Below are 13,128 nucleotides of genomic sequence, written 5' to 3' on the forward strand. Positions count from 1 at the left end.
GATATCTGTACTGTATGCGGTTAGGTATCATGTACTAATTAAATACATGGTTCCCAAAGTTTTCAAGGCGCGACCCCCGAAATAACGGTGTCAGAGAGGCTTGGAGGCTATTAATAGTTTGAAATTGAACATGTGTATGAAAATACATTTTTGGGAGTGACAATTGATGAGAAATTAAACATGGAAATCACATATAAAACAAACATTAACCAAATGTTCATAATGCAGAAGAAAGCCATAAGAATTGTGAAATCAAATACCTTAAAATTGGAAGATCTTGTTGATCTTAGCACTGCAATAATAATGTACAAAGCACATAAGCACTCACTTCCAAGTTGCATTCAGGAGTTGTTCTCAGCCTTTTTAATCCGGTTACAATATCACAATAACGTGTGACAGTGATACAATTCAACAATCCACAGATTCCTCGTAATTCACACCCACAATCCACACGTAAAGACGCTTCAATGTATCCTTGAATGAAACACAATCCGTGCACTCCGGTTAACCCATCCACAGCGGAGAATATGAAACGGATCAGAGCCAAATGCCCGGTAGGCCTTCCACAATGACCTCTGATCCAAGTTTCATTCATTAAAAATATCCCAGCAGGATTCACATTTGCAATGCTCCGTTATTAAAATAACTACAGTGTGTGTCGTGTGCGCCGTAGCTATGACATTATTTAGGTCAAAGTAAATCCACAGGCTGAATATGATTTATTATCAGCATTTTAGGTATATTATTTTACATTTCAAAAGCATTTCTTTTACCAGTTTAATGTATTTTAATTGTTTTTAATTATAGGCCTATTTCACATTCTATGAACTCAATACATTCTGGAAATCATCTCGCCAAATCTGGGTTTAACATGATTTGTGGAGCTCCCTCTGGTGTTGTGATCGTGGTATTCACTGACCTTTGGGAAGTATTTTGACATGTACATGGGTACCTTGGTCGTGTAGTGTATCTTGTAGACCAATAGACCAGGCTCATTGCAAGTTGCTGTACTCTGTCGTCTACGAAGCCATCCTAGGTTGTCAAAGTGGGCAGGGGTGAGGTGGGTTCTAGGAGTAAGGTCAAGCAGTAGTCTGACCAGTTTGTTTTGAGATGTTTGTAATTTTGTTTTTAGCGCCTTTGAGGTGCCTTGGTACCATGAGGTGCAAGCATAGTCGTAGTACCCTTGTATGAGTGCTCCTGCCAGAGTCTTCAGGGTGTTCTTGTTGACCAGAGAGGAGATCCGGTACAAGAATCGAGTTCGTTGGTTGACTTTTTTTTATTACATTGGATGCCATTTTGTCACAGGAAAGATTAGTCTCTAGCCTAGATTGTTTCTTTGTGAGAAAATGCTAAATGTGATTTAAAAAATCCATTATGTTCAAGACACAAATGTAATAAACCATGTTTATCTTGAACAATAGAAATTAAACAAAGTGGAAGCAGAGAGTGAAGGAACACTGTGAAACATTTTGTTTAATTTGAACCATATTTACTCGTTTTCACCTACAATTTCCACACATTCGAATTTTGAACACCATGTATGTCATATGGGTAGGGGGGGGGGGGTGTACTCATTGGAAATGCATTATTTGACATGTTTCTTTTGCAGAAAATCAGCCAATGAGAAAAAATAAATGATTAATTCTATCATTTCTCTTGAACATTGAAAATGGGTCCCACAGACCTAAACACACAAGGATTAAGCCAAAGCATATTTGTATTGGTGTCATTATTTTGCCAACATCATCATCAGAAACACGTTCATGTCACATAATGAAACAAACATTTCTCAAATGTCTTATTAGTTATTTTACAATTCACGATGGTCAATATTATGATCTTTACAATCGCGGCCCAAAGACTCAACCTCTTGCAGCTGGTGGTGCAGCTTCGCGGAACCGTTCTAACAGAAAGTGTTGCGAGGGGAATGATAATTCCGTTGCACTGCTTCATAAACGCTCTCTTGACGACGTGAAGAAGAGTACAAACTGCAGGTAATAATAGAGTATAGTTTCTCGTACAGTTACCGCTATTTACTATTATATTTGTGCGTTTGAAGTTATATCGCTAACCAGTTTAAATCTTTGTTACTTTTAGTGATAGACCGAGATGGAATGTGGCAATCGATTCTAATAGCTAACGTTATTGCTGTGATCAGTATTTCTAAAAACGAAAAACTCCCTCTAGTGTATGTTAGCATTGTTAGAGAGCCAGGAGAGACTATTCTGTGATGTTAACTGTCCACAGCTTGTAATGCTAAACGTTACCAACATTGACATTGATGAATGAATGAGGGGCTGATTTGTGGGTAACGTTATAAAATGTACATGCTGTCAGTTAACCTACGAACCTAATTCAACGTAATATAGGCCTATCATGATCCCCAGAAACTCCCCTTTACTTGTTAGCCAGCTAGAACGATTAGATTAAGATATGTCTAGCCCGCCAACATGTAGTGCAAAATTCAATTGTTACTATGCCTTTTTTTATTATAATTTTTTTGTACTGCTGTGAAGCACTTTGAGCTGCAATTATTGTATGAGAGGTGCTATACAAATAGTTTATTATTACATTATCATTATTAATTGGCTATCTCCTGGCTGTACTGTTGACACACCTCTGTTCCTGGACAGAGCGGACATGGCTGCCAGTGTGGAGATGGACGCGGACATGGCTCGGAGGCTATTTGAGGAGGGAGCAACTCTGGTCCTGTTAGGGGTCCCCCAGGGCACAGAGCTGGGCATCGACTATAAGAGTTGGAAGATTGGTCCTCGTTTCCGGGGCGTGAAGATGATCCCTCCTGGTCTACACTTCCTCCACTATTGTTCCGCCAACACACCTTCCTGTGGCGGCGAGATAGGCCCCAAGACGGGCCTCTTCCTCACCCTGAAGCCCAGAGAGATCCTGCTGGCCACCTGGGACGCCAAGGAGGAGGATCTGGACTTCTCAGCCTCCCAGAACGAGGAGGAGGTGAGCCGGGTCCGGGCCGGCCTAAGAGACCTGGACCCTTTCCTCGGGCCCTACCCGTACGAGGTGATGCGGAAGTGGGTGTCCCTCACCGACCGGCTGACCCAGGAGGTCGCCGGCGGGCTGCAGCCTCTGTCGGGGCGGGTCTGCTCCTTCAGCGATGTCATACCCGAGCTCCAGCTCACGCTCACCAAGGACCGGGCAGAGCAGAACCTGCCCAGGAACGACACGGCCTGTCAGAGCATGAAGGAGGGCCTCGACCGGCTGCCCAGGATGAAGCAGAGGGAAGGGACAGAGCTGCGTTTCTCCCAGATCCCCAGCCAGACGTACCCTCCGGGGGCCACGCCGGCACAGATCACCCAGTGCAGCATGGACCTGAGCTACGCACTGGAGACCCTGCTGGAGAAACACTACCAGCTGCAGCCTCTCCACCTGCTGGGTGAGTGAGTCGCCTGGAGCACACGGTGTTGAGAACAACGCTCCAATTCCACATTGCTCACTGCAGATATACCCATTCTGAGTTGTAATTTATTAAATATTGGCCGATACCATGTACTAGGGTTGCACACGGTACACGGATACTAGAAAAGTATTGCGATACCAAGCTGCTGAAAACGGTCCAATACTTCAGTTTATTAGTATCGATACTTTTAGAATAATAGTCTCAGTTGAGTAGATGCGTGACCGGAGGGGGCGGGGGGGGGTGTGTGTGTGTGTGTGAGTGCACACTTTGCCTAGTGGGCGTGTCGAGTGTCGGCTGAACACACACCAAGGCATGTTCCACATGGTCTGTTCTCTGTTGGTGGACCCGACAGTGCGAGCGCTTCACTTGCATTTGCGACTGAAATAGATGACAGTTCGATGACCTAAACTAATGTTACCTGCTAATGTCAACCAAGCTGCTCCCAAAACCGTAAATTCTGGAGCCGCTCACAGCGGAGTCTGCGCTTTAGGTTTTTGCTGTGGTATAATTTTAGATAGTTTTAGTGATACTTAGGCTGGTATCTGTATCAAAGTCAAAATCTTGGTATTGTGACAACATTACCATGTACCAATTAAAGCCACTACTGTCACTGAACCATACTAGTTGGGGGTCATTGGATAAAGGATTTGCACGGCTCCTAATACCCTGTTTTAGCCTGGTATTGGCCCGATCGGTTTTGCTTTATCGCTATAACTGATGACATATGACTGTTGAAAGTCATTGTTGCAGATAAGAAGTTGTCAAAATGCTGAAAGGAACCAAGTCCAGATAACAGTGTGTGCCCCCACCACTCATCTACTCCACTCCCTTCTCTCCCCCTGCCAGGTGAGCTGCAGTTCGCCTTTGTGTGTTTCCTGATCGGAAACGTGTACGAGGGTTTTGAGCACTGGAAGAGTCTGCTGGCTGTGCTGTGTCGTGCGGAGGACTCCATGCGGAGCCGCAAGGAGCTGTACCTGGGCCTCATCGCTGTCCTCTACCACCAGCTGGGAGAGATCCCTTCAGACTTCTTTGTGGACATTGTGTCCCAGGATAACTTCCTCACCTCCACCCTGCAGGTAGGGCTGCACACATGTTGATGTTGTTATCGCTTAATCCTGTTCACTTCTCAATGTGGACCAAAAGGCCTAGATCGTTTAGCCTTGAGCTGGAGAACTAGAGAGACATTGCTTGGTGTATTTAAATCCCTGGCCTGTCTTATCACTCTGCCTTAAGATTCATTACTGATAGATATGACACTCATCACTGTGTCCTTTTATGAGAAGGTTGGTTTGTCCTCTCCGATGGAGAGTCGCAACAAACACTGGTATTTGTTCATTTTTAAGGCCCTTATTGGTAAGCTACCTCCTTATACTACATCATTATTGGAGTGGAATGTTGTTACCTATGGAACCTGTTCTAGTGAGTGGCTGGTCCTTACGGTTCCCAGAGTCTGCTCGGAACAGGGTAAATCTGCATTTTGCTACGATGCCCTCGGTATTCTAAACTCTGTGTCGGTCAATTATTTTGCGACAATGACCTCGCCGCCATTATCCCTTACTTATACAAACTACTAATAAATATTTCCCGTAGATCTGAAGAGCTCTCACTCGATATACTGCATTTCTTTGTGTCCTCTGCAACACACCCGCCAAGTGTGAAGTCGATCGGATGAACGGTTCTCGAGAGACTTGGACAGATGGACAGAAACTCCTTTAATTTTAGGTAGATTAGTGCAGTGCCCTTTCAAAATGTGCCTATTCGGAACGTGCCAATTGCTTGGTCCCAAATATGGCTGCTTGTCGCTCTCTCCCGAGAACCACTCATCCAATCAACTTCACAGTCGACGTGGCACTTTCTTGGGTCGTCGGCAACTCAACCACCAACTGCAACTGATTGGATGAACGGTTCTGGAGGAAAAAAACGACAGACGGACAGAGACTCCTGCCCTTTTAGTTAGACATTTAATCTTGGCATTTTGGCCATGTCTGTTTGGAGTGGGGCCGAATAGAATGGGCCGAGTTCTTGGATGAGCCCTGCTTCCGTTTATTCCAGCACGGAGAACAGCCAGGAACGATGGAACTAGGTTCAAGCTCCCGGGTCTAATCACTGTTTTCTCCCCCCACAGGACTTCTTCCAGTTTGCCAGTGGGCCAGGGGTCGACGGCACGCTGAGAAAGAGGGCAGAGAAATTCAAAGCCCACCTGACCAAGAAGTTCCGTTGGGACTTCGATGCAGACTTGGAAGACTGTGCTCCCGTGGTAGTGGAGCTGCCTGGAGATCTCTCAATGGAATGACCCGCTCTGCTCTGGACTCTGTTACCTTCTGGAATGATCCGCTCTGCTCTGGACTCTGTTACCTTCTGGAATGACCCGCTCTGGACTCTGTTACCTTCTGGAATGATCCGCTCTGCTCTGCTCTGGACTCTGTTACCTTCTGGAATGACCCGCTCTGGACTCTGTTACCTTCTGGAATGACCCGCTCTGCTCTGGACTCCTCTTAACCGTCACCTTCTGGAACCAAGAGCAGGCCACCAAGTTTTAACCATGTCCAGAGTTTGAACGAGACAAGGGAGGGGGGCACAGTATCTAACCTCAACATCAAACTGTCTTCCATCTAGAGACCTGAGGAAAGGGGGGGGGGGGGGGGGGGGGGACTCTGTTTAAGTTAGCGACTGCAGTGCCAAACTGTTCCAAGTGAGAAGTCAGCTTTGTGGGGAAAATATGACCGTGATAGTACCGGTTGGTAAGGACACAAGCAGTACTCGCCTTAATTTTCACCTAAAACATTGTTTATATAAACATAATCCTTACTTTAACCCAAACCTTAACCTCAGTGGAGACGTCATGTCCCACCTTAACCTAAAATAGAGATGAGGGAAAAAAAACTTGTTTTGTGCACATACATTTTTGAATACCGTAATTCCTCTAATAGTAACCCCGGCTTGTATTTGTTTCAACTGTAGCGGGTACCAGGCTTGTATTAGGAGGAGGCCTATATTTCAAATTTTCAAACGGATCATAATGAATAAATCAACATTTTGTGTCAGTTTGAACCCAGTAAAATGTACTGGGTTCATTTATTGAAACCAAGTACTGTATGAAATGGTAAACAGTGCAATTACAGGTGGTCACTGGTCATTTCAACGTTTTCAAAGTGAAATCAAGTAACTAGCTCAGTATGCAGCTCAGTATATTAGTAACCCGGCTTGTATTAGGAGGCCGGCTTATAATTGCTTAGCTCAAGAGCGCACCCGGCCATTAATAGAGACCCGGCTTGTATTTGAGACCCGGTTACTATTAGAGGAATTACGGTATATATTGTAGGGCTGGACGGTATGGTCTAAAATTTATATCCCGGTATAATTTGAAGCATAGACGGTAACGGTATATATCACAGTATATTAATTTATCTTAAATTCTTTTATTCTTCTGAAGGGGTAAAACACTGATATGGCAGCTATTACTATACTCTTGTATTACTAGGACATATTTCACATAGTACAGAGGTATTTTAAGAACATTTATTGTGCAAAACTGCAATAGAAAAATGCAAAACCTTTTCTCAAGTGTCTGCGGGCAGGTAACGCGTATCTTGGATCCAGTGCTTTGACCATGTCTCTAAAGCCCTTTTGATCGACAGTTTGAAAAGGAATCATGTCCTTAGTTACACAAGTAAACAGTGACAGCGTTTGTTATGTCGGTCCACCACTGGCTTTTTTTGTTAAAACTTAACTTAAAACGTAAATAATACAAAATAATCAAATGATTCTGTTACAGCTGCTGAGCTATACTATAGCTAATGTCCATCAATATCTTCCTTTTTAATGAAATAGGTTCAAGAATCGAATCAGGATTGTTAGCAGAGAGAGAGAGAGAGAGAGGGAGGGAGGGGGCTGCTAGAGTGGAGCTAACGTTAACGTGTAGGCTACATCAACAGGCTGCTAGGAGTGGAGCTAACATTAGCTTTCTGAGTCTACATCAACAGTTAACATTACATAAGGTTTTAGCGCGACGTGGGCATTCCAGAATGGCGAGGATGCAAAGCATGTTAGACCATTGGACTCGTCAGAGTTTACATTACACATAGAAACTGCGCGTTGTCACACAGCCTTCAAACGCAGGGCGGAAGAGCTAGTTTGCTTCTAGAATTGAAGGTCCGCTCTGCTCTGTCTATTATGAAATGACAATTGCGCGTTGACACGCCCACTAAGCGAAGCCTCTGTGCTCCTAAATACTCTTTTCCAGTTCGCACATATCTATTTTTAGGGGAAAATACGAGTGAAATAGTCGCACTGTCGAGCCCTGGCTGTGGTTACGTGACGTCATTGCTATTTTAGAGCTGCTCTACCGGTTACAAGGTATAGTCAAAATCCATACCGTAGCGCAAATTCATACCGCTTATACCGTATACCGCTTATACCGTCCACCCCTAATATATAGCGTTTTTTTTGTTTTCTTTTACTTTGCAGCTTGACTGTTTAGGGACAACCCATTATTTTAATGATGATTTTTATTCGCTCCCTCTTTCCCAATGTAAATTCACTGCACCCTGTTGTAAAAGCAAACCAACCATGAGCATTGTGTGGGGAGAGCAAGACCCTGGATCAACACCGCCCTCTGGCGGTCAAAGTACCCTTGCGTTAAATGAATACAGTTGTGACTGTCTAATAATTAGAACACTATCAGAGCTCTCAACGTGGCCTTGCATTGAGCTGTTAATCTAGTGTGTGGAGCACTTAAACATCATCACAACAGATTACTGTGGGTGATGTAATTGTATGGTCATTGCTAACTGTATATTCATTACTGTACCTGAGTTTAAAATAACACAAACACCAGTGTTGATACTTTCCTTAGTGATGGTGGCTCCATAATGGGTTGGGGTTCCTTTTCTGATATGTTTATGGTTCATTTCTTAGGCAAGGTCAATGCTAATCACTGCTAGCAATGATTCTGAGTGAACATCTGGGCACTCAATCTTAATGATATAGCAGGTGTCATATATTCCTCTAAAAGATCAATTAGGGCGTGGTTAATTAGTGGGCCCTGGCGTGTTGCGACCACCTCTCCAAACCACTGAGCAAGCAATCGTGCCTCGTTAATGAGGTCGTTGTCATCCTGAAAGATGTAGCTCTCGCCTAGAAAGAAATGCATCATGGGAGTTAGGCAATTATCTAACCTTCGTGATTGGATTTATTCCATGTCAGGAGATGGAACCCCACACCGGTATAGAGCCACTGCAACATTTTACTGTTCCTGTTGAATTATTTCACGATAATACCTTATGGCAGTGGTTCTCAACCAGGGAGTTCCAGGAGGTCCGTCAGTAAAATAGTGACCAATAGTCCTGAGATGGAATGTATAAAACTTTTCATCATAGGTCCCACTTTCTCAGATACAAAATTCTGGACTATATCATGTCCAACAACAAAGATGTTCTCAGGCGTTGGTCCTTGAGACACAATCTCATCAAATGAGGATCCAAAGCCTCATTTGTATCAATTTGCAGGTCCTTGATGAAAACGGTTGAGAACAACTGCCTTTATGAGAACAAATATTTTTATTAATTTAGAGTTAAGCATCGGTCAATATATATATATATATATATATATATATATATATCAGGCTCTTTGTCTTTTATTGTATGTTTTGATTACTGGAGTCTGACATTCCCTTAATAAACAAAAACCTTTTGATAGAAAATGTAATGTAAGCTTCGATTCCTGGAAAGGTAGTTCCATTTCGGTCCACTAGATGGCAGTCATGCACGGGCTGTGTCTTCTGATGTTCACAGAACATGGCTTTATTCTCCTTCAGTGATTCAATAAAGTCATCTGACGGTCAGGGAACGAGGCAGGTTCCCTGTTTCCTCCGATATATTCCAGACTATTCTAGTCGTGGACTCCAGTGTATTATACATTTCATCCTGGAGAGCTGTGTGTGCTCAGTACATGCTGCTGGTTAGAGTTGGCTGGCAGGTAGTGTGAATACAACTGAGATTGTGTTATTTCTTTCTTTGACCTCAGTACACTTTGTTTGGTGTGAGTTAAAACCACTGCAAACCCAAATCCACAATAGCCTAACTATGTAATTTCCAAAAGTATTGGAAATATTTGTATTTTAATTGGATATGTTTTTTTTTTTATCCACTTTTTCTCCCATTTTCTATATTTTTCTCCCATCCCAATTTCGTATCATCCAATTCAACCCTCCCCTGTCACGAACGCTGTTTCTTGCCTCCCACAAGCCGGCTGCAATGTGGACTAAGTCATACATAGCACAAGTCCCCTCCGGTACTTGAGGTAACAGCAGTCGCATCTTTTCACCTGCACAGCTCGATCTCTCAGTGGCGAGGAGTAACGCGTGGGAGGCTCACGCTGCCCCCGACACTTCCTGATTCTACTGCGCAGGCGCACCAACCACCTGTAGGAGTCGCTGTCCACAACGCCCGATCCCCACCCATCAGTTTCCCACCCCCTAATACGGCCAATGTGTATTAGTATGAACGACCAGCTAAACTGAAAGCAATGTGGAGCGCTGGGCTCGAACAGCAAGCCCAGCGTCTCCGTCATTTGTGGCGAGCGCCTTGCCCACTACGCCACGTAGCCGCCCCTTTAATTGGATATGTTTATGGATATCGTTATTACACAATTAATTCCACGAGCCAATCATGAAAACCACTCTGCCTCTCGCAGGAAGTGTAGCGTAGCAAAGCTAACGCTAACCGTTTCATGTACATGAATGGAAAACTGGCTCAGGAGGCAGAGCGGTCATCTGACACTCGGAAGGTTCCTGGTTCGATTCCCGCTCCTCCCGGGCAGCTTGTCGAAGTGTCCATGAGCAAGACACTTAACAATGTTGGCACCTTGCATGGTTGCCTCCGCCATCGCTGTGTGAATGTGTGAGGAACAACAAATTGTAAAGCGCTTTGGATAAAAGAGATATATAAATAATAATAATGAAACTTTATTTTTATAGCACCTTTCATACAGAAACTGTAGCTCAAAGTGCTTCACAACAGAAAAAGGACAGGCATAAAATGAGCAGATAAAGTGCAGACATATAAAATCAGTTTTTCACATTAGGATCCAACATCCCAACAGGCCACATTGTTTATGTTTTGATTCCATAAAAAAATAAATAGACTATAATAAAAAGAGTAAGATAGAATAGACAGAGTAAAATAGTGCAGTGCAATAAGTAGTAGAATAGACATGAAATGAGCACAAGTGCAGACAAAATCAGTAATTTTTTATAGTGCAATAAAATAGTTCTGGATTACTGTTTAACAGTTTAAAGTCGTCTTTACCTTCTCTGTTTGGTATCCACAGTTTAAAACCTGACAGTCTTCCCTCCTGTTTGATACCCACTTTGACCCTTCAACGCTCCCACTCAGGGAAAACCTCCCTCTCAGGGCGCAGTTCTAGGCCTGGGTCCTACACAGTTTTAAAGCCTGACAGTCTTGTTTGATACCCATTAGGGGTGTAAAGGTACACATATCCGTACCGAACCGTTTCAGTGTGTACCGTACCGTACCGAACGGCTGTGTACCGAACGAATACAACGGTATGTTAACCACTAACGACCGCCCACCGGGGCTGTTTTTTTCACAATATAATATAATTATTATTATTGTTTTCTTTTACAAGTAAATTATTAATTTCAATATAGAATATTCGTTGACAGCCCAACAAGTACAATTAGTTACTGCACAGTGCACACTACATCACCCATGAGTGGAACATGGAAAGCCAAACTTTCCCCCACTGTACTGAAAACCCGTACCGAACCGTGACTTCAAAACTGAGGTACGTACCGAACCGTGGTTTTTGTGTACTGTTGCACCCCCAATACCCATACCGTTTAATACCTGACAGTTTTGAACCTGTAATAAAAAGTTAGTAGTTAATAGAAGTGCAATAAAATAGAATGGACAGAGTAGAATAGTGCTACAGTACAATCAACAGCGGAGTGTATTAAAAGGCTATGGTGAAGAGGTACGTTTTTAGCTTATCTTTGAAAATATTAAGAGATCTAGCTTCCCTAATGTCCATAGGTAGTGTGTTCCATAACTTTTGTGCATAGTTTGCAAAGACTGCATCCCCGATTCTCTTTAGGCTGTGGTTTGGAACCTTCAATAGACCATTTACAATTTTTTTACCATTTGTAGGGCAGTTTTCAGAGGCTTTAAAGCGAGACCGATGCAGTGAAAGGCTTTGTGAGAAGCGGTCACATTACTGCGATTAGGGGGAGTTAAGGTGAGGGGGGTGGGGGCAGTAGTGGTTGGGCTAACTGTATAACCTAATTACATGCCATTCATTGGCTTTCAATGTGTGTGTGTGTGTGTATATCCCTTCACTGACTGTGATGGATGGGGACAGACCTCTCCATCCATTCATCTCTCCTCCATTCTTGGGCCCTTCCTTTCCTCTACTCTTCTCTTTGATATCGGCCAGCGCTGTGAAGCCGTCTCGCAGCCATGCCACCGCCGTGAAAAAGGCCCAAAGCCATCTAATGTAATTATCTCAATCAATGGAGAGTCTAGACGACCACTGATGGACTCCCAACAAAAAGTATTTCTCCTCCTCCACCGAGACAGATGGCATTGTGGTATGGATGACTTAATGTCGAAATAGGAGGTGGAGAGCTCAGTTAGCTAATTCCCCCCTTTTTTCCGGCGTTATCCTCCGATACAACCTCGAGATCGCCAGCTGCCCGGAACGGTTGTTAATTTCCTGCCGGAATTCCTCAAACGAGACCAACGTCTTGGAGCTCGTAGTGGAAACCTACGCAACGCGGTGGGACAAGCGGAGTGATTCGTTTTAGATTAATTTTCCTCTCTTCGGGGTAGAAACGGTGTACGTCGTCAACTAAACAGGAGTCCAAGTCTTCCATTAGCCTCCGTCTCGGCGGTAAACAGCAAGTCACCCAGCTGTCTGATTATATTTCCAACGTTCCACCCGGCATCAACCTTCCCTCCTCTGAAGAAACCCTCCTGCCACAGTTACAGAAATGGCAACTATTTCCTCTTGAATTTGGCTGATTTATTTCATTGGGTTTTAGCCTGAGGGCTGGTGTGGGCCGTGAGCAGCCTTCATTGATTGTGATTCTCTCTCTTTCTTTCTTCCCCTCCCTCTCTCTCTTTCTTCCTCTCTCTTTCTTCCTATCTCTCTCTCTTCCTTTCTCTCTCTTCCTCTCCCTCTCCTTTCTATTTCTTCCTATCTCTCTCTCTCCTTTCTCTTTCTTCCTACATTATCTCTCTCTCTCTCCTCAAAGCTCTAGCAGGGCCTGTCAGTCATAGTGGTGTTTTCTCTCCATTAGATGTGGGTTGCACATTACCGTGGGGCTCACAGGCCGCGCTCACTGCCAGGATAAACACAGGCCTCTCTGTCTGTCTTTCTCTCACTCTGCACCCCCCCCCCCCCCCCCTCATCGTAGCAAGGCGGGTGGACGCTGGTGTGTGTGTTCGTTCATGTTCATGCCCGCGTGAAGAAGATGCTCCTTGACCGAACATTGACTTGGTATTAATGTGCATTATTATTGATTGATTAAAGTCAGGTGTTTCTTTGTGTGTGTGTGTGTGTGTGTGTGTGTGTGGCACCATTCAATTATTCATTGGCTCTGTAGTTTCCGATTAACCAGAGCTCTGTAATATACGGGCGTGCACAGTCCATTCGAGATGTTTAACACAAAAGATTAA

The 13,128-nt window shown here is 44.0% G+C and overlaps 1 protein-coding gene across 1 annotated transcript; it reads left to right on the plus strand.

The window, feature by feature from the left end:
- Positions 1–1,951: 1,951 nt before the first annotated feature.
- Positions 1,952–5,869, plus strand: aar2 (AAR2 splicing factor). Its single transcript, XM_084339515.1, has 4 exons — positions 1,952–1,994; positions 2,634–3,406; positions 4,277–4,506; positions 5,556–5,869. The coding sequence occupies exons 2-4, from the start codon at positions 2,641–2,643 to the stop codon at positions 5,721–5,723; spliced, it is 1,164 nt and encodes a 387-aa protein (XP_084195641.1). The 5' UTR covers positions 1,952–1,994; positions 2,634–2,640; the 3' UTR covers positions 5,724–5,869.
- The last annotated feature ends 7,259 nt before the right edge of the window (positions 5,870–13,128 follow it).

Source organism: Notolepis coatsorum (assembly GCF_963971535.1).
Source record: "Notolepis coatsorum genome assembly, contig: SCAFFOLD_317, whole genome shotgun sequence".
Classification (NCBI taxonomy): Eukaryota; Metazoa; Chordata; class Actinopteri; order Aulopiformes; family Paralepididae; genus Notolepis; species Notolepis coatsorum.

Coding starts and splice junctions, on each gene's coding strand:
- aar2 (XM_084339515.1), top strand. CDS start 2,641: ATGGCTGCCAGTGTGGAGATGGACGCGGACATGGCTCGGAGGCTATTT. Junction 3,407..4,276: donor GCAGCCTCTCCACCTGCTGG/GTGAGTGAGTCG, acceptor TCCCCCTGCCAG/GTGAGCTGCAGTTCGCCTTT. Junction 4,507..5,555: donor TCCTCACCTCCACCCTGCAG/GTAGGGCTGCAC, acceptor CTCCCCCCACAG/GACTTCTTCCAGTTTGCCAG.